At 36.2% G+C, this 23,187-nt stretch overlaps 1 protein-coding gene across 23 annotated transcripts in view; it reads right to left on the minus strand.

Moving 5' to 3' along the window:
- Positions 1–23,187, minus strand: part of PPP1R9A (protein phosphatase 1 regulatory subunit 9A) — a 312,092-nt gene that overhangs the window by 50,164 nt on the left and 238,741 nt on the right. For all 23 annotated transcript variants that reach the window (XM_072784098.1, XM_072784099.1, XM_072784093.1 and 20 more), the window contains 4 exons: positions 10,363–10,416; positions 7,537–7,766; positions 5,941–6,037; positions 5,659–5,830 (listed from right to left, as the gene is read on the minus strand). In XM_072784098.1, the coding sequence (XP_072640199.1) occupies positions 5,659–5,830; positions 5,941–6,037; positions 7,537–7,766; positions 10,363–10,416 (553 nt within the window). The remainder of the gene's footprint in view (positions 1–5,658; positions 5,831–5,940; positions 6,038–7,536; positions 7,767–10,362; positions 10,417–23,187) is intronic.

A 23,187-nucleotide genomic window follows, 5' to 3' on the forward strand; every position in this document is an offset into this window, starting at 1 on the left:
ACAAAGTAGATATTAAAGTGAATTATTAACAATAGAAGCATTCCCTGATGATTCAAAGGTTAATTTACCAAGAAGATAGGACAATCCTGACCTATATGTACCTATTAACATCACCTCAAGCAAAAACTGACAAAATTAAAAGAAGATACAGATAACTCCTTAATTATAGAGACTTTTTTTTTAAACACCTCTCTCTCACTAACACATTCTAGAAGTTTTGAACAAACATGGTTAACAAATTTAACCTGATATACATGAAGGAGCACATGAGCACCAAATAAGATCACCAGATAGCTGAGTACATCATGACTCATCCATCCTCTCCCCAATAATTTAAATTGGTTTTATTGAATACTACATTATATATTTGTGTGATGCCATTAGTCTACACTGAGAGCCATTGTGTGAAAATGTCCTAATAACAAAAACATCAGCGGATTTACTGAAAGGATGTTATCAATATTAATATCACTGTTTTCTCTAAATCATACATTAATTGTGCCAATAGTCTACTTCTCTTAAGCAGATAGTTTGTTTTTTCCTTATGAATACTGTGAATAATGTAACGAACAAAGGTTTCCCTTTCCTTCAGCAACTAGGAAGCTTAGAGCCAAAATAAAGGCCTTGCCTCAGAAATACCATAATCATAATATATATACTTGCAGCATTATTTTTGGTTCCACTCTGTCCTCATCTTCATTGATCTTTCTTATCTTGCTGCTATCAGTTTGCCCAATACTGTGATATAAAGGCATCTCTCCAAGTTGCTTCTAGATAATATATGAGTGAATAAAGTATAAGGATAAAAACATATAGGTGAAAAAGGTATATACCCTTAATGGCAGTTGGTTATTTACCTTTGGTCTTCCTGATAAAGACTTTATTGAAATCAGAGTGAATTTCAAAGCAGTGATTTAATTCAGAGAAATCAGATTCCATGCAAACCAATAAGCTAACAACAGGGTCACAAGCAAATACATGTGGATAGCAACTGATCAGAGAATTGGCTGGTGTGAATATCTAAGCAGGCTCAGAGTTCCGCTGATACGCCCACAAATCTTAGGTTTCCAGACTAAACATCCTGGGTTCAAGATGCAGATGCAGACTGCCATCTTAGGGATCTACTTTCCGGAAATCTAGAGCTTTATTGCAGCAGCCAAACCATTTTGTGGAAAAAGTGTAAGGGAAAGGAGAGGAAACAAGAAAGTATTATTTTCATATCCTTATGCTCCTTTCTCTAAGATAGCCTTAAATTACCTGGAAAGTAGCTTAGAAATATTCTCTCTCTTTTTTTTTTTAAGACACCCAGGTTCGAGTAATTAATTCCAGATACAATCTATTCTGAAAATCTAGACTTTCCTACAATCTGCCATCTTGCACCTTCACTCTTTTTCTTCTGGCTCAGTTCTCATTAGAGCCAAGGAGTAGTAAGTAACTAAAGGAATTAAGAATAAAAAAGGCTTTATATAATCCTTCATGTTCACACTTTAGGGAAGATAACATTCAGTGTTTTCTAACTAGTGGCCTATTAGCTGATGGGTAGGAGAAATAAGCATTTAGTAGTAATACTCAAACTTCATGGGGATACTTGAACTACTTTACAAACCTACAAGTGACCCAGCTCCTGTTATGCCTCAAAAATATTAATAGGTCATAGTGCTTACAGAAATAGTTATGAATTCTTCTCAGACATTCAAAGCCTACTTTTACTCCAAGAATACCCTGTAGCATACCTTTAACATAAGGTCTATGAATCAGAAAAAAAATAATTCTAATTTTATTCATTTTTTCCTCTTCTTCAAACTCCCTCTCATCTCTTAAAATGTTTATATCATCTATGTATTTGCCTTATACTAAACCGTTCATCTTCCTCCCCTTTTATCCTACAAATTGCATGCCTTCTTATATAGATGGCAGGGACAAACACTGTTCTTCCTACCTAGGAGCCATCCTTCCTCTTACAAGTCAGTGTGCCACCAGGCTTTCCGTGTTCAAAATACTTTTCTAAAGGTATCATACATACTTCTAACCTCTTAAGGCAGGATGATAATCTGCTTTCATATGTAACTTCTACCAATTAGTCCTAGTTTTTCTTTCATTATCTCTATGGAACATGCAGAACCTTTCACAAGAGACTTTAAACTATTTGAAGCCAAAAACAGTATCATCTTAAGGATCCCAGAATATTTGAAGTGCAGGAAGCTCATGTTGTTAAAGTGAGTTTTCCAGGGAATCTATCAAACTAAGACTATAATACTTTTCTTTCAAGATCTCTCCAACATACCTGTTCTCTGCTCTTATTCTAATCATGACTTAACTACCTGGGCAGTAGCAGACATTGCTAGTCATGTAGGGTTCATGGACCTCAGGCACTAAGAAATGACAAACACAAAACACGGCAGGAGGGCAAAATAATTACTTTTCACATTCTAGAACACAGGTAAAACTATGTGTTTTATTTAACAAGTAAGTGCTAATTAATAACTCTTAATAATTAAGTAATAATCCCTAAAAAGGGTTTGTCATGGCTCCTGGTGAAAAAAATTGTTATATTTGATTTATGTATTATGGTAAGAAAATGTATTAGAGCATATTAAGTAATGGATTTGTATAATATATCAACATTTTAATGAGATAGTTGAGTAGGCTTGGTTTATAGAGAAAACCACACAAATAGTGTTCAAATAGAATTGTTGTGATAGGAAATTTCTGCTTAGTTTGAAAAATGATTTTATCACTCTGAAAACTTACAATAATTCAATACTGAGAGTCACGTAATTAATCCCTCCTCAGTTGGGAAGCTGATTCTGCAAAGAAACGACCCCTTGTGTGCTCTTCCTTTCCTCCTCCTCCCTTTCTGCCTCCTTCATTTTGTCTCCTTCCATTGTCTTTCTTTCACTATTTCACTCTAACATAGTTTTTCACGGACTTTAATTGATCATCCTTTTGCTTCACTGAGTTGCCTCAAGGCCTAAAGTTATGCTAAAGCACTCATCCTATCAATAAAACACTCCAGTGCTCAGAAAGCAAGTCAGAATTGGACAGTCCCCAGGAAGTGGGGAGAAAGAGCACTGCATCTAGGGGGCAGAAACTAGCAAAACTGACGGGTAGTTGCCTTACCCATCCTGTTGCAAAAAAGGTGTGGGTGGGGGGCCGGGGGGGGGGGGGGGGATCTTTAAGTGCTGACTGGCCTGTGTCTGGTCCGCAGTTTTACTTCCTTTTCTAAACCTCTAGGACTTCAGCGTTCCCTAGCAACGGAAGCAAAGGATCAATTTAGAAAAGTGCTTTCCAGAGCATTCCTATCTAGCTACTGACCAAGCCATTTTAGTTTATGTGATCAAGCAATTGAAATTCAAGGAGATTTATCACTGACTGTCCTCGGCAGCAAAACTGGAAGAGCACCGCTTGATATGTATGCTACTAATGTCTAAGATGACGGATTCCACCTCTACTGCACAAACATGGATTGGTTTCAGTAAGAATTAGTAGTCTCTGCATCTCACTGTGAACCCACAGTGTTGCTAGGGAAACTGATAATTATGTGGCAAAATGGAGGGTGTAGAATAGGAAAAGGGTTCAGAAGAAATATAAGGTTTTGATCCAAATCAGCATGTTAATAGTAGAGTTTGTTGATCTTCTGTACTCACATAATTTAATAAATACCATTAATTAGATGTTTGACAAGATACTGATTTCTAAATTGAAATAAATGAACAGAAATGAAATGAACATTGGAAAGCTATTGGTTACTGATCATACTTTGTGCCTATCATGGCAGAAACACATATTTATTATAAACTACAATTAATTTAATGGAATTAAAATATTCGAAAAGGTGAAAAAAAAAACATTGTTTTTTTCTGACATTTTTCTTTAGAAATCAATGTTACAGAGTTCCAGATATAAAAGTTACAATCTTATAAAAGCTTTTATTCACCTCAGAGACAAATGCATATAACCTCAAAATACCTGTTAGTATGGAGAAAACTGAAGTGTTACTATTTTTATATTATACATAGTAAAGCCAAGCCAGAGATGCCGAATGACCTTCCTGAAGACACACAGCTCTTCAGTTAGTGGTAATGCTGGTGCTAAATATTCCTATTTAAGCTGCCCAAGAGGCATTATTTACACATTATATTTTATTACGGGAAAGCCCGTAATAATGTAAAATAAAAATGTAGTAAATGGTCTCAAATCTCTAGATCTCACTTTAATTTTAAATGAAGATTTCCAATACTTTTAATTTTTAATAGCTAAGAGTGTAGTTCTAAAAGTTAATGATATGATATAAACACTTGTATATCAGAAAAGTCTCGGAGACATTTTAGTATGTGAGAAAGATCATCAAAGAATTAAATAGCTCATTAGTGAACAGTTTTAACTGCATGTCAAATCGCTCTGCCTGTGAGCTGTCTGTCCTATCATGACAGTGCTGATTCACAACATTCTTTTACTTTCGCTTTTTTCCAAGGATTATTAGGTAAAAACTTTAAAAGATGAAACCAAAGGTTTCATATCTCCCTGTATACTTATTTTTATAAATTATTATACATTTTCTAATTTAATAATATATTATAGATATGAAAACATTTCTTCACATTCACATACACACAACCTATTTATGGATGTCTGTGCAAGAAAATAAATGACCATTTTATGGTTGGTGCATAAATAAGACAAACATAACAGCAAATGTTTCCAGTGTTTTGATTTTACTTGCTTTTCCTTTTTTAAAGATTTTATTTACTTATTTGAGAGAGAGAGAGAGCACAGGCAGAGGGAGGGACAGGCAGAGGGTGAGTGAGAAGCAGATCAAGGAGCCCGATGTGGGGCTTGATCCCAGGACTCCGGATCATGACCTGAGCCAAAGGCAGACACTTAACCATCTGAGCCAGCCAGGTGTCTTGATTTTATTTGCTCTTTGACAGGAAAGAATGAGAAGTATACAGAGGACACCAAGATAAAAGCATAAAACTAACAGAACTTCTTAATGAATTCCAAGTGCTAGAGGTAGGTAGTTAGCTTCTAATGTTAAGAAAAAGATCTTCATTCTAATGACTTAAAAATTCTAAGTCTTACTTTTTAATACATAAACACTAGCTCACCTTAGATGGGATGAATTATCATTTTAAGGTAGTTTTTTTTAAGGTAGTTTATTTTTTTTTTAATTTTTAAAGGTAGTTTATTAAGTCTATCAATTTTATGGTGGCTTAAAATTAAGTAGTTTAAGTTGCAATTCTGTTATTTCCATACATCAAAGCATTGATTTTTTGATTAAAAAAAAAAAAAAAAGAACCAAGTGACAGGTTCTTATTTTGATAAGCCTTTTTGTCTTTCTCATGGCAGGAAGGTTTTTTTCAACTTTTAAGTCTCTGGGAAAGAAAAAGAAAATTTTAAGGCTGAGTTTTTTTTTTTTTTTTTTTTTTTTTTAATTTTTATTTATTTATGATAGTTACAGAGAGAGAGAGAGGCAGAGACACAGGCAGAGGGAGAAGCAGGCTCCATGCACCGGGAGCCCGATGTGGGATTCGATCCAGGGTCTCCAGGATCGCGCCCTGGGCCAAAGGCAGGCGCCAAACCGCTGCGCCACCCAGGGATCCCAAGGCTGAGTTTTATAGTCATTAAAAACCATTTTTGCGGTTAGCTTAAACAAACCTTGACTAAGGCCATCTTGACAAGATGTCTGCTTGACATCCAAGTTCTCCATGGTGTCTCCTTTAGAGACTTCACCAAGGGACGTTCTTCTCTCAAAGATGTTGTTGTTATTGTTAACTTGAGTCCCATTTTGCTTCAATAGTCTGAATACTTCAGCTTCCAAATCTCTAATCTAAGGAGGAAAAAAAATCCATCCATAAAACTCTAAGGCAGCACTGGTCTTAGTACTCAGTACTCAGCAAAACCATCCTATCACTTAGTGGTTTTGAGCACGTAACTCACCCGTACTTGCAGACCCTGGACTTCCACAAGATGAGCTTTTTCCAAATCTTCTATTTTCTTTCTTTCTGCTTCCTGTCTTTTGATGAAATCAAGTTCTCTTAAGAAGAAAATAAAAGATCTGATGGCATCAAAGACTCCATAAATGAGGAAATATGTGAAAGTTCTTAACTGAACAATAAACTGCACAGTGGGACAAATAACTGGGCAGCTATTTAAATAAACGAGACTCAATCATGGTTAGAAAAAAAGGGATCTAGTAATGAAAGCAAATAAAACATTGAAACGGATCATAAAGAAGAATGCTTTGACTCTGCTTACTGTGATTGTCATTTGTAACTCCTGATTCTAGGGTACCCATACAGATTTAGAGAGAAGCTACTGAACTAATGGCCCACTTGGGTAATTTAGTGGAGATGATTACATGTCAGGTAGTTATAATTCCACGTTTACAAAGTCATACTTCATAAACTGCTGGGACTGGATGGTAAGAGTTTACAGAAGATAATTATAACTTGCTTTCTACGAATGATGTGGCAAAGGGCTGGCAGGTAAGAAACACTGAGAGGGAGCCTTCACTTACACACCTGAGGATAATATGGGGAGAAGGAGAAAATATCTCCATTTTGAGAGCCTGGAATACAACCTGCAAATTTGGCAACATTTACTATAAAGTTATCACATGAAATACAATGAAGTATGACATTTTTGGCAGGAAGAGTTAAAACAGTGATGTACTGAATCCATGACCACAAAGAGTTATTTCCCCTTTTTTTTTTTACAATAAATAATCTAAAGCAGTCTTCTTTAAATATTAAACATTCTTTCTGTGATAGGAAATAACAGAGATATTGTGACTCTTACACATATGCTTAGTCTCTACAGCTTGGCATGGAAGACCAGAAGAGGTCCTGGCATGACTTTTTATTGTTCTGGCTGGTCAGAACTAACTGATGAAAAAATCCAGTAACTATCTCCCTGAAATTACACTAAAATCCAACAGAGGGAAGCAAAGCAGCATTCGTTTGGAAAGAGCTGATGAGATTCAAAAGCAGAGTGTGGCACTGGACTCTCACTGCAGGCAACTGAGGCTCTTGTGATTCTCTCAACAGCTGAGCAAGGGAAAATGGCAGGGCAGGAGGTCTTGCTAATCAATATTTACACTATCTGAAGTGGGAAAATTTTGCAGTTCTTGATTCTAAGTACAGAGACAGAAGCAGTCTCATCAAGGGCCCAGTTGTTACTTTGTATGTTCAGTCATTCTGCTGACTTCAACTGGGCTTCATGCTTCCTAGTCACAGAGTTGTTTCCAAAAGGACAGAGATTCAAGCGTTTTCATAGTTACCAGGACTTGCTAACTATCAAAAAGAAATCAGGGGGTCACTGACAGCCAAAAAAAATCATAAAATAAACAGAATATAATCTCACATGAAAAAATAACAGAAGGGATCTCTAAAACTTAAAGTCTATGCCTTATAACTCTGCTAAAAAGGGATAATCAAGATTATCTTTTCTATTCTGTTCATTGTTACAAAATCACTGGATAGAAGCCTTCTTTAGACACACATAACCATTCTTTAGTCATTAGGAGCTGCTTACTTTTGTTGAAAATCCTTGATCAATTTCTTTGCCTTGTTATATTTCTTCTCCAAGGCCTGATACTGGCTTTGAGTCTCCTTGAGATGCTCATTCACTGTGTGGCATAAGGTCTGAGCCTCAATCCAGTAGCTCTCCAACTTCAGCATTCTCTCTTTATTCTCTTCTATATTCTGTTGGAGTTGGGTTTTTTCTAGTTCCCACCTCACTTTCTCATTTTCTGCTGCTTGCAGCTGGATAAAGCAAATGTCAAGGCAAGGATAATCTGGGTATTCTGCAGCAAAAATCCACTATGTTTTTAAAAGCATGTTTTAAATTAAGTTTCACTGTCACATATACTTAATCATCTAGAACCTTGAGATGAGAAGAGCAAGTCTCATTTTCAGCATTTCAGAGATTAAAAAATGGAAGCCTAGAAAAGTGAAATGCTTTGTCCAACCAAGGTCACACATCTGATAAATAATAAAACCTGGATCTGATTTCAACTCCCATGATCTTCCCATCACACCATGTTGTTTGAAATTCTGTGAGCAGGACATACTGTTTTAGAGTTTGACTGGATTATACCCAATGAACTTCAATGTACCTTCTTTTAGATTTTTATCCTACATATACTTAGATGTAGATGTAACTGAAAAGTGACGGGGGAGAGATACACTGGAAAGAAGAGAGGGGCAGAAACAGTCTGGCTTAATAGTTCAGAGGGCATCTGGAGTCATTCAGTTTAGAGTTGAATCCTAGCTCTGCCATCACTGGCCTTTAAAATGTGGGCAAATAACTGGAGCTCTCTAAGACTCAAGTATATTATCAATAAGACAGATTTGTGATATAACACAACAGCATGCTTGGAACAGCTCTTTGAGCATCCTCTGATAAATGCTGGTTATTTTTACTTTGTTTTTTTATCCCTTTTAATAATATGATTACATTCTTTATTTCAATTGACACGAACATAGTCTGTAGTTCATTATTTTGCTGGCAGTGTTCTGAATTTCCAGAGCCTCATAAACTTCAATTTGCATAAAAGTATAAAAGACAGTGTAAGTAAAAATATAAATTACTGCTGACTTATTGTAAATCCCTCCAATGAAACAGAAAGGCAGTTACCTGTGTTTCTGCTTCCAGGGACTCTTAGGAAAAGATGGTAAACTAGTCCAACCCCCTTATTTCTACAGAAATTCAAGGCTGATCCTTTAGGTGAAGAGTCAAAGGTCATCTATTCACAATAAGAGACCTTTAAACTAGGGCTTCATCTAATTCACATGTTTCCTTTCAAGTTCAAAAGGATGCAGAGTCATTATAAACTAACAATTTTCAAAATCGAAGACATCCCCAAACCATACCACATTCAGCAAATAAATATATAATCTTTTAATGTATATTTTAAACTAAATACATTGACAAAACAGATTACAAAGTAAAAAAAAAAAAATTCCAAAGTTAGGAATTCTATTATGAACACGGATATAAAGAGTCACAGTAAAGTAAGCTACTATAGATACTACATGCCAATATAATAAAGAGAAAAATACAAAATACTAATTTATAGGATTTTCTACATTAAATGCTTTTGGTCTAACACATTAGCTTTGTTAAAGCACTTGCAATCCACAGGGGAATCTTTCTCCCTGGTTATAACGAACAATTAAAAAAATCTATTCTTCCATTCTGTGCTAAGAAACAAAAGCAATTTGAAACAGGACTAGGTTTTTACTGCATCTTTTATTAAGCAATGTTTTGTATTCAAGTTGTTTATTTACCAACCACTACTAATTTAAAAATGATTATTCACAGAGCTTGGCTGACACCATGAATGATGTATAGACATGTTTTGACTAAAGAGCTACAGAGTTATTAGCTGAGAATACCATTTAACCAAAATAGCCCTGTTAATTTATCTCCATTTAAAACACATGGAAAACCCAAAATAAGTGTTCAATGGGAACAGGAAAACAGATCATTAATGGTGGGAGAGAAATTATGTCTTAGTTTTTAAAAGACCACAAAAACAATAAAGAATATTATTTTAAAATAATTCAGAAAATATTTTTAAATCCTTGAAATTACATATTTGATAAAACTAGATACAACTGTAGGAATTTATACAAGTACCTTATAATTTACCAACTAAACATGCCCTTTTGAATCTTGTATTATTTCATATATAACCTAAAAATACATACTCCCTTGATTTATCAAGACCTGTTTTTTTTCCACAAATTTAAATAATGCATACTAAACTTGTCTAAAAATTTCCAGTAGCATACTGACACCTAAAATCAATTATTCACATATTATAGTAAATTTCATAATATTTAATTATTAGAAATTGGATTTTTTCTATGAAAAAGTATTCATGTGCTACATTAAAATACATTGTTTCTTTTTTTACATTGTTTCTGATGAATATGTTAAAAATAAGTAAATGATTAAACCTACTTAAGATAAATAGAAAGAGATGCAGCATAATAGCTTGTATAATAAGAACAGCGTAATTAGTGGTCGAAACATAATTCGGATGCTAGAACCATTAACAATAATTAATTTTTGAGGAAATCTCAGAGGGAACTGGCCACATATGTGTAGATATGTAAATATGTATTTTTAAAACACTGTGCTATTTCACTGAAGGAATATGGTGGTGCTTACCCCCCAGGGGTAAATGCTCTCCCTGGCAGGTCTGTCTACATATCTAACGGTGGAAATGAACCTCTCACATTTGTACTCTTTCAAATGCGCAGGAGCAAATCCTTTAGTCCTCGGGTTGAATTTATTCATCGTACCCAAAGTTTAAAAAGTACAATTCAAACACCATTTAATGGTGCTTACCTTGGTCTTCAATTTTTGAATCTCTGCTTCTGTAACTGCATGTTTGATTTGCAACTGAAAATTGAAAAGAAAGAAAACAATCTGAACTAAGAAAGGGTATCTGTATTTTTGAAGCCATGGCGGCTAGAAGAATACCTTATCACATAGCAGAAGGCCCAGAAAAGTGCTGCAATGCAGCAGGTTGTAAATTAAAATGTCTAGTGTGTAAAATGACTCACTAGGTGCACACTAATGAAACACGGGGTCTCTGGCCCACGCTCCCTAACGGATTAGGTTACGAACTCAATTGTTCGGGGCTAACGAAAAGAAGACACGTTTTCCTAGCCCTCTCTGCAGCCCCTCCTTTAGGGTTTGGGTGGCGAGGGCCTGTTTTCCGAGCAGAGCGCCTCGCGGGGCCGCACGGTTCCGCAGGCAGGCGGGCCCGCGGCCGTGCGAGGATCCGGTCCCGAAGCTGGAGGGTAGATGGCGCTACGGTCCCGCGAGTCGCACGCACCGGAGGCCGAGCAGCTCCCGCACAGCTCCCGCAGCTGCCGGACGGAGGACCTGGATGCTGCAGCGCCGCAGCGACATCGGTGATTTTTTTTTTTTTTTTTTTTTGAAATTTCAGGCAAGGTACAGATCCAGATTTCTGTCCTCCAAAAGTCGACTCCTACTGAGGACCCTGACCCCCCAAAAGCCTTAGCTGCAGCCCGAGAGCCACCAATTACATTTGTTTTGCTTCTCCCCTCCCCCCACTTCGTTTTCTCCGTGAGGGTGAGAGGAGCAAAGGAAACATTCATTTCCTTAAGGGATAAAGGAATGCACCAAGATTTACAGAAAACAATTTACGGGTTGCAGTCTCTCCTCCGGGCTCAGATGTTTTTGGAATTCAGAATTCTTCCAATTTCAGAAAGGAAGCAAGATGTGTTTTCCATAAATTGCCTATTACCCACACCTTGGTCCGTGGAGGCACTCCGTGATCAAATACAGGAGTATTTTTGCCATCAAACATACGTATTTCCCACTAAGTGTGGTATAGAATAGAGACTCTAAGTAGCACCCTGTCTGTTTTGGTCAGGTTTACCACCAAATTAGTTTGCCACAAAATTATTTTCAACAAACTGTTTTCAGAGCATTTTGGATTCAGAATTGTGCAAGGAAGATGGCAAATGTCTACTATTATTATGATCTAATAAAAGTCTAAGGTTTTCTTCTCAGAAAAAGTGAGTCAGTGGGTGGAAGGATAGAAACATGCACCTTGGAGGTCATGACCCCTCACAAAGCTCAGCTCCCTTGGGTTTGTAACCTGCATTTCCTTGGTTTTCAGTCAGCTAGTAGGGGCACAGGGGAAGGATGGAGGGAGTGCTCCTCTCCTGGATGTTCTCGGTCCTCCTATTATGTTTAAGTCCCTTTAGTCTACACTGCTACTGCTCTCAGTTCTGAGGGGTGATCTTGAAACTGTTTTTAAATTTGATTCTGCCCCACTCACATCATTTCTCTTAATTTGCCACTTCCAATCTGGACATGCCTGCAGTCTTGTCAATGTGGCTCTTGCTCCTTGTGCCCTCATTGTTTCATAGGTGCTCCCAGGCTCTAACAGTCTCTACAGAGGAAAGACTCTCTGTGCAGCTGTCATTCTTTTATGAGACCCAAAACAGGCAGTCCAGGCTCTCTCCATTTCTCGCCATAGCCCTAGTGGTACAGCGCTGAACCTACCTACCATTAGGAGTTGCTGAGAGCAACAGAGTATCTGGCAAGCGCTGCTCCAAACTCATGGCAACTCCCTTGTACCTGGCTGATGAGGTCTGAGCTTACCCAGTGCCCTAGTCTGGATGAATCTCTCAGGATGTGACAATGCCAGGCACCCAGCCTGACATGCTAAAATGACCAAGTATACGGACACTCCAGCTGTGAGCCCGAGAGTGAACACACTACTGCTGTAGAAGCATCAATCCTTCCATTTCTGGACTCCCTTGAAGATGTGGAAAACAAGGGCACGTAGCTGAAAACTGACCTGGCTTAGTTGTTAACAGTGAATTGCTGTTAAAACCATGACCAGAACCTACATCTTCTGGTCCTTGTTCCACTGCCATTTTCCACAGAGAATAAGGATTAATTCGATAGGCATTTATTGAAGAGCTGCTAGATGCAAGATGCTATGAGGATAGAGGAGGACTGTTTCCCCTTCTAATTAGTGTCAGTGCTAGTCTCCCCCCACCAATATAGACTCATAAACTAAAGATAGCAAAATACTTGAATCTTAGACATGCTACATTATATATATAAATATATCCACGTACACATGCACACATCTCTGGCTATCAGGAGTTATCTTCCAAGGAGATCTTCTCTCCCACTTTGGCAAATGAACAGGATAAGACCAGCAAATCCATGTGCCTAGGTGATTCTCAAGTATCTGGAATTGTTACTGACAAGGAAAAGGACTCCTTGATCTTTCTCCCATGGCCCAAGTGTGAAGCTAGGCTGAATTTATCTTTGGCTTCCCATGAATGAGTTCCATGATGTTGGAAAATCACTGAACCTCTATTACCTTCATTTTGCTCACCTGCACAGTGCAGTTCCTCACAGGTCATAACCTTCTTTATTGGAAAGATTAAATGAGATAACCCATGTAAAGCTTTTAGCACAGTGGCTAGCATAGAATAAGCCATCTAAAGTTAGCCCAGACTAAGCAAGAATGATCTGAAGAACTCAAATATAATTACCACAACTCCACTTCTTAGTCGACAGTGCTAAATACTGCAAAATGTCACACCTGAAATAAAATAAACACCTCTGCTTCTATTTGAAAAGTAGCAAGAAATCAAAAGGGCAGATTTTACGATGAACACTGCAACTGTGGGGACATGCCGGATTTGATTTCTCAGTGGTTAACTCCCTTCAGCTACCAAGTATATGGTATGCAGCCTGTTGGGACTTTGGATTTTCTTTGTTCAGGTCACTGTGGCCAACAGCAAGCTGCTTCTCTGGGCCCCTGCTTCCCATACGAGAAACAAGAGGGCTAGATGGGAAGAACTCCAAGGCCCTTGCAAATACTACAGGTGTGACATTTACAAAATGAAGAGCCTGGAGATGGTTGTCATGGTTACAGAGTCTAGAAATTCTTGTCTCAAGTGAGCATGTTTATTCCTATGAATGCCTATACTAGATTAATCCATTGATGTGCGGGGCAAACCCAGGTAAAACTGAAACAGACAGGTTGGTCCTCCAGCTATCCCACCCTCCCATCTCACCAAAATGGATAACAGAAGAGAGGAGAACTCATTAGCAGTGAAGTGAGGGCACTGATAAAAGCTTGAAGTGTTACTAAGTACAGCCAAATTCTTTAGATACAGGAAAACACATTGAATTCTGCAAATTCAGACATTATTCAGAAGATGGGCAAAAGTTTTAGTGCAACATTTTCTTAGAATTCATAAAGCCTAAAATGATAGACACAGGATTATTTTAAAACTCTATGCACATCAAGAGAATTTCTACAAACTCATCTCTATTAACACAAAAGGCATAAAAAATAAACTAATCGAACTTTGATTTTACATAGGAAGAAACGGTTTCAGTAGTACCAGCTACAGAGCTAATATAGGTCAGAGCCAGGTTTTGTACATTTCAGTCCATGTTCTTTTCCACTAAATTCCTTACATTTGTAGGACTCTTTGTCTTTTTTATCATATCCTTTATCATTGCAAATGGGTCTCTGTGGGGGAAGCAGGACAGACACAGTCCACCTCACTGTTCAGATGGGGACAGGGGCTCAGACAAGTTACATGGCTCCTTCAAGATTCTAGCGGCAGCAGGCCCCAGAGTGGAAAGATATCTCAGGTCCGACTCTCCCTACCTCTCTTGCCCTCTTCAACTTTGTGATACATTTTTCAATTAATCCTCACAAAAACTTTTGAGCCTTATGACATCACTGTGACCTCCTAGTTGAGAAAGGATTACGCCAGCTGGAAACCATGGATCACTTCTGGTAGTCTCTAAGTGTCCTGACATTAGATATGAAATGGTGCTCAATCAGCTGCTGTTATTACTTCTGGAACCTAGGGTGAAAGGGCTCCCTTATTAACCAACTAGCATTTATTTAATGAGACTATGTGCTGTGCTAGTCACCAAGGATACAAGAACATGACACAGAATCTACCTTCAAAACACTTACTGTAGGGAGATGGAATAAAGACCGCCTTCTGAGAGAAACGTCACAGGGAACGTGCTCCTAGATGGCCTGATTTATCTTTTATTCTCATAGCCAGGTCACATGACCCTTAGGCTTTGGCCTACTTGCCTTATCTCCCACTTTGGCAAATGGGCAGGATGAGACCAAGATACCTTCGTTTCATGGAGAGAGGAAGAGAAAATTGCTTTTCAGAGAGGGGAAGTGTCTTGACAACAGAAGCACAGTTGGTGAAAGGTTGTGTTTTCTTATTCTAAAGCAGTTCTCTCTCCATGTGTTTAATAACCTTTCCAAAGGACAGATCCAGGAGTTCGCACATCAGCACCTGAGGCTGGTCAGGCTGACTGTAGAGGCAGGGTGTTAACAGGATTGGTTAATAGCAATTGAGCCTGAAACACCTGTTGGAATTTTCGCTTTCAGAGAATCTAGATTTGGAGAGACTACTTGGGAAGAGATGATATAAATAAAAAGAAAAGGTTAAGGATTACAGGTCAGTGTCTTAACTTATAAGACCAATCTCCCCTCTTCTGTCATTTTTTAACGTGAATGCCAAAGATGTCCACTCTGGGACTGCAGCACAAATAAACACATGCATCCTACAGAGAATTGCAGCTCTTATATAACATTCTGCAGGTGTACCTGCTGTGTATATTTTATTTCTTTCAAAAAGATGAATACAGAATATGTACCCTATCACTGAATCAATACAATCCAAACAGAACCGCACTAGAAATAGCAACATCCTTATGCAGAAACAGAAATGGTGAGACTGAACTTCTACAATTTATCTACCTATCCTGTGCAAGAATGGAAAATATTTTTCTTTAGAAAGTGCAAAATACTACCTTTATGGCAAAGATTTTAAGAGATCTCTAGTATTAGAGATTTTACAATTGGATAAGAGCAACATTCTCTGTTCTTACTTTACAATGGTGACATAATAAATGATGTTTGCATAGAACTTTATGAAGTGGTTTCAGCACTGGAGTCAACATTTTTATAATTATCTTTGTGATTATTTGACTGAAATCTCTCTTACCTATGACAGAACAGGTGCCACAAAAGAAGGAATCAGAACTGTTTTTGCCTGTATCCAGATGCTGTTAAAATGAAGTTATGCCATATTCCTTTCTCATTTATGTTCAAAGCTTTACATATGGCACCAATCTTTACACTACCAAGTGTTTTTCTCAGGAAATAGTTTATACAAGATTAGCTGAAGTTGAGTGGCACCAATCTTTACACTACCAAGTGTTTTTCTCAGGAAATAGTTTATACAAGATTAGCTGAAGTTGAGTGATTGAATAGTATAATAATCTAATCTGAATGGTAACACTAATTGCAGCACATGTAGGATAGGGTGAGCTACTCTACCAAGGTCACTCTTCAAGTAGGTATTCATAAACTAGTTATTAATGATGCAGATGAAAATGGATGTAGATGAAAGCATGTAATTATAGTTTCTTTTTTAAAGACATATCTGTTTGCTAAGTAAATGATTTTAGATAAACTATTTTATAGCTTCTCTACATGTTAATGGAAAGTTCCATAAAGATAACTTTTATTATTATTTAATGTATTTACAACTTTCTCTATATTATTTTTCATACATTCTCTAACACTTAATAAAGTAAAATAGCAGTTTTTAGACTCCATTTCTTCCCTTAAGATCCCCATGACCACCAAGGAGGAGTGTGAAGGGAAACAGTAGACAACTGGTTTAAATGTATCCTGACCAGTAGTTTTTGATTCAGCCTCTTCCTTCTTCCCACTAAATCTCCAGTGAAATCACATTTAAAAAAAAAAAAAAAAAACCACAACTTCAAATGGACACTAAATCTCAAAACATCTGTTACTAGTATGTGAAAGAGTCACAAAGCTGAATTAAGACCGACATCCAAGCTTCCCACTCCAGAGAGAGAGAGATGGTTTGTCCATTCTCCCTGACTGCTAGAGAGCCTGAGTCTATCCAGCGAGAAGTCCGGCAACTTCTACTGTCTTTCCCAGGATCTGTCCTTAAACCAACTTCTTCAACTCTTTCAATATTCCATTTTCATTCAGAAAGCAACCACCAGGGCAGCCGGGGTGGCTCAGCGGTTTAGCACTGCCTTCGGCCCAGGGCGTGATCCTGGAGACCCGGGATCAAGTCCCACGTCGGCCTCCCTGCATGGAGCCTGCTTCTCCCTCTCCCTCTGTCTCTGCCTCTCTCTCTCTCTCTCCTCTCTGTGTTTCTCATGAATAAATAAGTAAAATCTTTATAAAAAAGAAAAGAAAAGAAAAGAAAGCAACCACCAGAGTAGGAAGAGAATGCAGGAAGGTGGCTGAATAGTGGCACCCTGCATATTCGAGCTCCAGACCCCAAAATGGAGTATAGATGGGGGTGGTCATAGTAAGGGTTTTGAGAGCAGGGAATAATCTTTTTTTTTCCCCTTTAGCTTAGAGAACTGAGTGCTAGAGTTGGAAATATCTCACCTAGGCACAGAGAACAGCACTAGTGATAGAATGCCAGAAAACAGCAGCCAGACCAGAAACAAGGCACAGAGATATGTCCTCTTGATGTGAGTCTAGAAATGGGATGCATAATTTAACAGATGGATGACTGCTGACTATACAAAAAGGTTTTTGTCTCGATTCCAGATAAATCCAGGAGAGGAAGACAAAACTGAGCCCATTACCAAATATACAAGTGAAGGTAAAGAGAGTATCAACTTGAAAACTCAAATACGTAAACTGAGAAAATGGGGTATCACATAAGCAAAAATACATTAAGGGAACTCTCTGGCCTATTGGCATAGAAAGTGAAGGAACACAAAGAATGGATGGAGAGTGAGGAAACTAAAAATGTTTTAAGAGAATTAAGTCATGTCAGAAGTGCTAAGAAGCATAAATGGATTGAAGTTAAAAGTGTATTTAATGCTACAGAAAACTGAATCATTGATATGATAGGACACAGTTGACAACCTCAGACAGAAAAAATTTTAAAAAATATGAGCAAGTTAATTAATACTGAAGACAAAGTGTTTCCAGAAAATAAACAGTAAGAGAGAAAAACTAACAGAAACTGTAGAAAATATTAACTAAAACCAAACCAAAACACAGACATAAAACAAGGAAAGCAAATTAAAAGAAAAAACCTCAATGAACGGAGGCCTACTTGAAGAAATTGTAATAAAAATTTAAAATACAAGGCTAAAGTAAGACAAGGATCAAAATGTCAGTTTGGCATTACACTTTTTCTTTACAATATGCACCTAGCTCAAAATAGTGAAGCCTACACTGCAACACTGTCAGGAAATAAAATGCTGTGAATCAAAATATTAAACTCAACTAATTATCATTCCTATGTCATGATAATTAAATTTTCCCATTCTCAATATAAGGAAGCCCATGAAAGCTATAACCTCCACGAGTACTTAATAAATTACTTAAGGATATACTCTGAGAAATGAGAAATTCTGGTGTAAAGAGAATAGTTGAAACTGAGTAAGCCAAGAGTATAACGACTTATTGTACATATTATTATAAAGCTAACTGAAAAATATAAGCTTTTAAAAAAACAATTGACAGTTGGGGATCCCTGGGCGGCTCAGCGGTTTAGCGCCTGCCTTCAGCCCAGGGCATGATCCTGGTCCTAGGATCAAGTCCCAGGATCGAGTCCCGGGATTGAGTCCCGCGCATCAGGCTCCCTGCATGGAGCTCTGCCTGTGTCTCTGCCTCTCTCTCTCTCTGTGTCTCTCATGAGTAAATAAAATCTTTAAAAAAAAAAGTAACAATTATATTTTAATAACAATCTTGTCTTAGAAACTAAGGTTGTATCAAAAACATTCAAATTATATTGTTTTAGAACATCCAAATGGTATTATTGTGTTCTTAATTTTGAAAATTATAGGAATAGAGAATATTTTTTAGAAACTTAAAGATAATCCTTACCAAAACTCAATAAACATAAAGGAAACATAAAGCATAAAATGAGATGAGATATATTAAATAATGAATAATTATAACAATAACTTAAGTTGCTAAAATTTCATATTAAGAGTGGACTCCAAGATAATATTTTCAAAATGTACAATAAAACAAAGTACTTCAATTAAATTTACATTATAAAAGTAGGTACATACACATGTATACAAAAGTGTGTTTATCCAGCAACTACAAACAAAAGTAAAAGTCAGATTATTACCATCAAACAAAGAATATTTGAAGATAAAGAATTGTTAAGCCATATTTTATGTGCTTTCAACATAACATTAAAATAGATAATCAAAGCTACTAGGCACAAAATATAATGAGGTATAATTTTACTATATGGGTCTCAGTTTACTGGGTTAAATAGGAAAAATGATAAAGATACAGAAGGTGGAAAACACATAATATCACTTTTATCACAAACACCCATATTAATCTATAACAAAAGCACCACTTTAAAAGAACATCAAAACTTGTAGACAATATTATCTGACCACAATGTAACAAAACATTAGATTAATAATAAGTTACAAATTAAAAGCCGTCTCCTCATCAAAGAGAAAATAAAAACAATAAAAATGAAAAATATAGACTTTTTGCAAAATGACAAGAAGAATGAACACTGAAACTAAAAGATGTTGCCAAAGACTTAGCTAAACAAAGAGAGATTAGATTCATAGTTTTAAGTGCTTTCATGATTAAACAATAAAGTATTACAGTAAATTAAGCATGCATTGCCATAAGTTAGAATAAGAGAAATCAAACACTGCAAGGATAATATAATGATGGAATGAATAAAAAAATAAAGATAAAATGACTGAATTAAGGTAGTGGCAAACAGTCAGTTTAGTACATCATACACTAACAAAAACTATTTACTGGTTTTCCTGAATGCAACTTTGGAGATGCCAAAAATGTGGGTGAGGGGAAGGGGAAAAAAAAAGTCTCATTCATCAATTAATAAAAAAACTTGTATGAAATTCTTAAGAGACAGCACAGGTGTTTCCAGATGTGTTTGAAAAGAAAGAGTATATGAAGCAGGCAAGTGTCTAAACAGGAATGGGAGAGAGCAATCTAACCAATCTTTAATGTTACACATATAACTGGATAAACCTGCATCTGGAGGTAAATCAGGGACAACCTATCCCATTCTCCTGAACTTTAGACATCCTGGCCACTAACTTTGGTGCCATGTGGTAACGCCATGTTTGTGAATGAACATCAGGATAGTACTGAAGTCCCACTAGTGTTAGGAAAAAGTATAGGTGAGTTGGAACTAATTATTTTGTAAAAGGCACACCTATAAATATATCTAACTAAAACTCCAAAGTATAAAAAATTGAAGAGGGGAGGAAAGGCAAATGAAATTATGCTATGACTATGATTTTGTTAAATAGTAGATATAGCTATTGGAGTTCTACATTCTATGTTACTAGGAAAAAATAACCTAAGACTGAGTCAAAATTACTTGTGTAATCTCTAAAAGAACAGAATGAAAATGTGTAACTTTTAAGCAGCAGATGAAAATCTGATGTATCTTTAACTCTTTAAGGAACCTCCAAAGAAGATGTGGTTTATGTATACAATGGAATATTACTCAGCCATTAGAAACGACAAATACCCACCATTTGCTTCGACATGGATGGAACTGGAGGGTATTATGCTGAGTGAAATAAGTCAGTTGGAGAAGGACAAAAATTATATGGTTGCATTCATTTGGGGAATATAAAAAATAGTGAAAGGGAATAAAGGGGAAAGGAGAAAAAATAAGTGGGAAATATCAGAAAGGGAGACAGAACATGAAAGACTCCTAACTCTGGGAAATGAACTAGGGGTGGTGGAAGGGGAGGTGGGCGGGGGGTGGGGTGACTGGGTGGCAGGCACTGAGGTGGGCACTTGACGGGATGAGCATTGGGTGTTATTCTGTATGTTGACAAATTGAACACCAATAAAAAATAAATTTATTAAAAAAAAAGAAAATCTGATGTATCTAATGGCAAGTAGGTAAAAGATAAAAAAGAAACAATAAGAAAGCATGAAAATTGCAAATATGAAATAAGGTGGCAGCTCTAAATTCTAATAATAAAGTGATGAAAGTAAATGTAAATGGGTTAAACTCATGAATTAACTGACAAAGGCTCTGAGTATTTAGGAGTAAGATTTAAGAATAGGTTTGCTAAAGGAAACACATTTGAACAAAAGAATAGGAATGGCTAAAAAAAAAGACAGAAAAAATAGATGTTGTGAAGTAAACATGATGCAAGAGAAAGGCAGTGTCAAAGTTTTACTATCAGATAAAATAAAATTTGGGGTAAAATGCATCATAAGGGACAAGACAGATGTTTCAATAAATCACAAAGTTGTAACAATCCCAAACATATATGCAGTTGATATCAAAGATTTAAAATATGTAAAACCACAACTGACAGAATTATAGGAAGGAAAAACAACAACTGTAGTTTGTAATTTTAACATATGCTTTTCAGAATTAGGAGATCAAACAAAATATAAGCCAATGCTAGAGAGAAGAAATGTGTATTTCTATTATTAATCATATTTACATAAATGAAAACTATGTAAATTTCATACCCCAGCACAAAATATGTGTGCTTTTTGCATGCATGAGTACTATTTAATCAAAATTATTTATGAATTAAGCTACAAAAGAATTCTTGAAAATTCTAAATAGCTGTCATATGGAATATGTTTCCTGACCAGAATGTGATAAAATTAGAATCTTGTAACAAAAGGATAACAACATAAAGCTACATATGTCTGGAAATTAAAATATATCATTAAGTCATTCTTGTATTAAAGAGGAAATCCCAAGAGAAATTATTTCTAAAGGGCATTCTAAATGTAAATAATGACATTCTAAATGTAAAAAAAATGTAAAATGTAGCTAAAGTCAATATTTAGAAAAAGTATAGCCTTAAATTTTTTTATCAGAATGTAAGAATTATCAAAAATAAATGTACTAAGTGCAACTGATCAATACTAAAATAGGAAAGGAGGAAAAGATTAAGATACTACTAGGAAATAAGTATTTTTTAACTTAAAAAAGGTTAGAAAGACAGACAAAAATTCTGGAAAATAAGAAAAAATATTCAAATAGAGAAAGAAACAAGAATAATTATAGATAGTAAAGACTTCAGTATTTAAAAAGTAGATTATAAAAATGTTAGAAAATATGAATGCTTAGAGGAAATATATAACTTCTTGAGAAATGCAAAATACCAAAACTGGCCCAAGAAAAACTTAAAAACTTGAAAAGAGTAATGGCTTTATAAAAGGTTTTTAAAATCTTCCTCCACAAAGGCACAGATGGTTTTATAGCTGAGTAATAATAAACTTCTAGGGAACAGAAATTTCTCTTTTATGCAAGTCATTAAGTCTCTCGTATAAAAGTCATTTCTGAAAATAGAAAAATAGAGAAAACTTCTTAACTTATATTGAAGCTAATGTAACCTTTGTGGCAGCTTTTGATTAATCTACTCTAGTTAGATTTTCTGTTACTTATAGATGGATGCTTATGTAACTAATAGAGGGGACTTGACTCTAAAATTTTAGAGAGAGTCAGAAGACTTGAATTAAACAGATTCATTCCATAAACTTGGATTAAGAGTCAATGAGATAAAAATGCAGCTCTCTGCAAGTTAACTTAGTAGTTTAATGTAATTACAACAAAAATGCAAAGAAGTTTTTCCAAGGGAATTAATGAAGTGATTCAAACGTTTTCTTGAATAGGTTGAACACTACAGGAATTTTTGAAGAGTTAGATGAATCTGATTTATTCCATTACTGTTTAATATGTATTCTAACAGCATTGCACTAAACAATGAGAAAAAAGAACAGAATATAAAGGCCACAAGCAGTCCAGAGTGTAAAGGCACCAATTCTGTAGATAATAATGCTGGTCTTCCAAGCAGAGGGAAATGCAGGAATGAGCTTTTAATAAAAGTGCTAGCTATCTTGTCAACTACTCAGGGAAATTCAATTAGGTACCTGTCTTGAATTATACAACTTCCAGTAGATGCCTTATGCCATTCGTTTGCCAAATATTTAACCACTATCTGTCAAGAACTATGAGAAAACAGGATATAAAAGTGAGCAAAAACAGAGGAGCTGAGAGGCTGGTGGGAAGATAGGTAATAGGCCCAAAGTAGGACTTACTGAGATAATGTCAATTTAATGTGCTCTATTCAGAGTACAACATGTACTGCTGCCTGATATAATGCAATCAAGAGAACCTTCTGTGATAGGAGACATTGTCAGACTCCAATACACATGACTCTCTATCTCTACCCCACATTTTGTACATAATCTTATGAAAAGTATCTAGTAATGTAAGTATTTGGGCATTTATGTTAATGACATAAAGAAATTTAAAACTGTGATCGTGACAGTGTACACGACACAAATGCTGAGACAGAGTATGCCACAGTGATACTCAGTGGCAATCTCCTGAAGAAAAATGACTATGTTAATCTGTTAAATATGTAACAAAAAGAGAATAGAAGAATTAGAAGTGAAATAATGTGAGATTTGCTTGATCTTGAGGTGATAATGAACCTTCAATTCTTAAAAACCAGAATTAAAAGAAAACTACAGATTTGGTTACTCAGGCTAAAAATGAATCCACTCTGTTAGATAGGATATGTCCAGATCATGCAGTGGCCCACACC

Source organism: Canis lupus, chromosome 18 (assembly GCF_048164855.1).
Source record: "Canis lupus baileyi chromosome 18, mCanLup2.hap1, whole genome shotgun sequence".
Taxonomy (NCBI): Eukaryota; Metazoa; Chordata; class Mammalia; order Carnivora; family Canidae; genus Canis; species Canis lupus.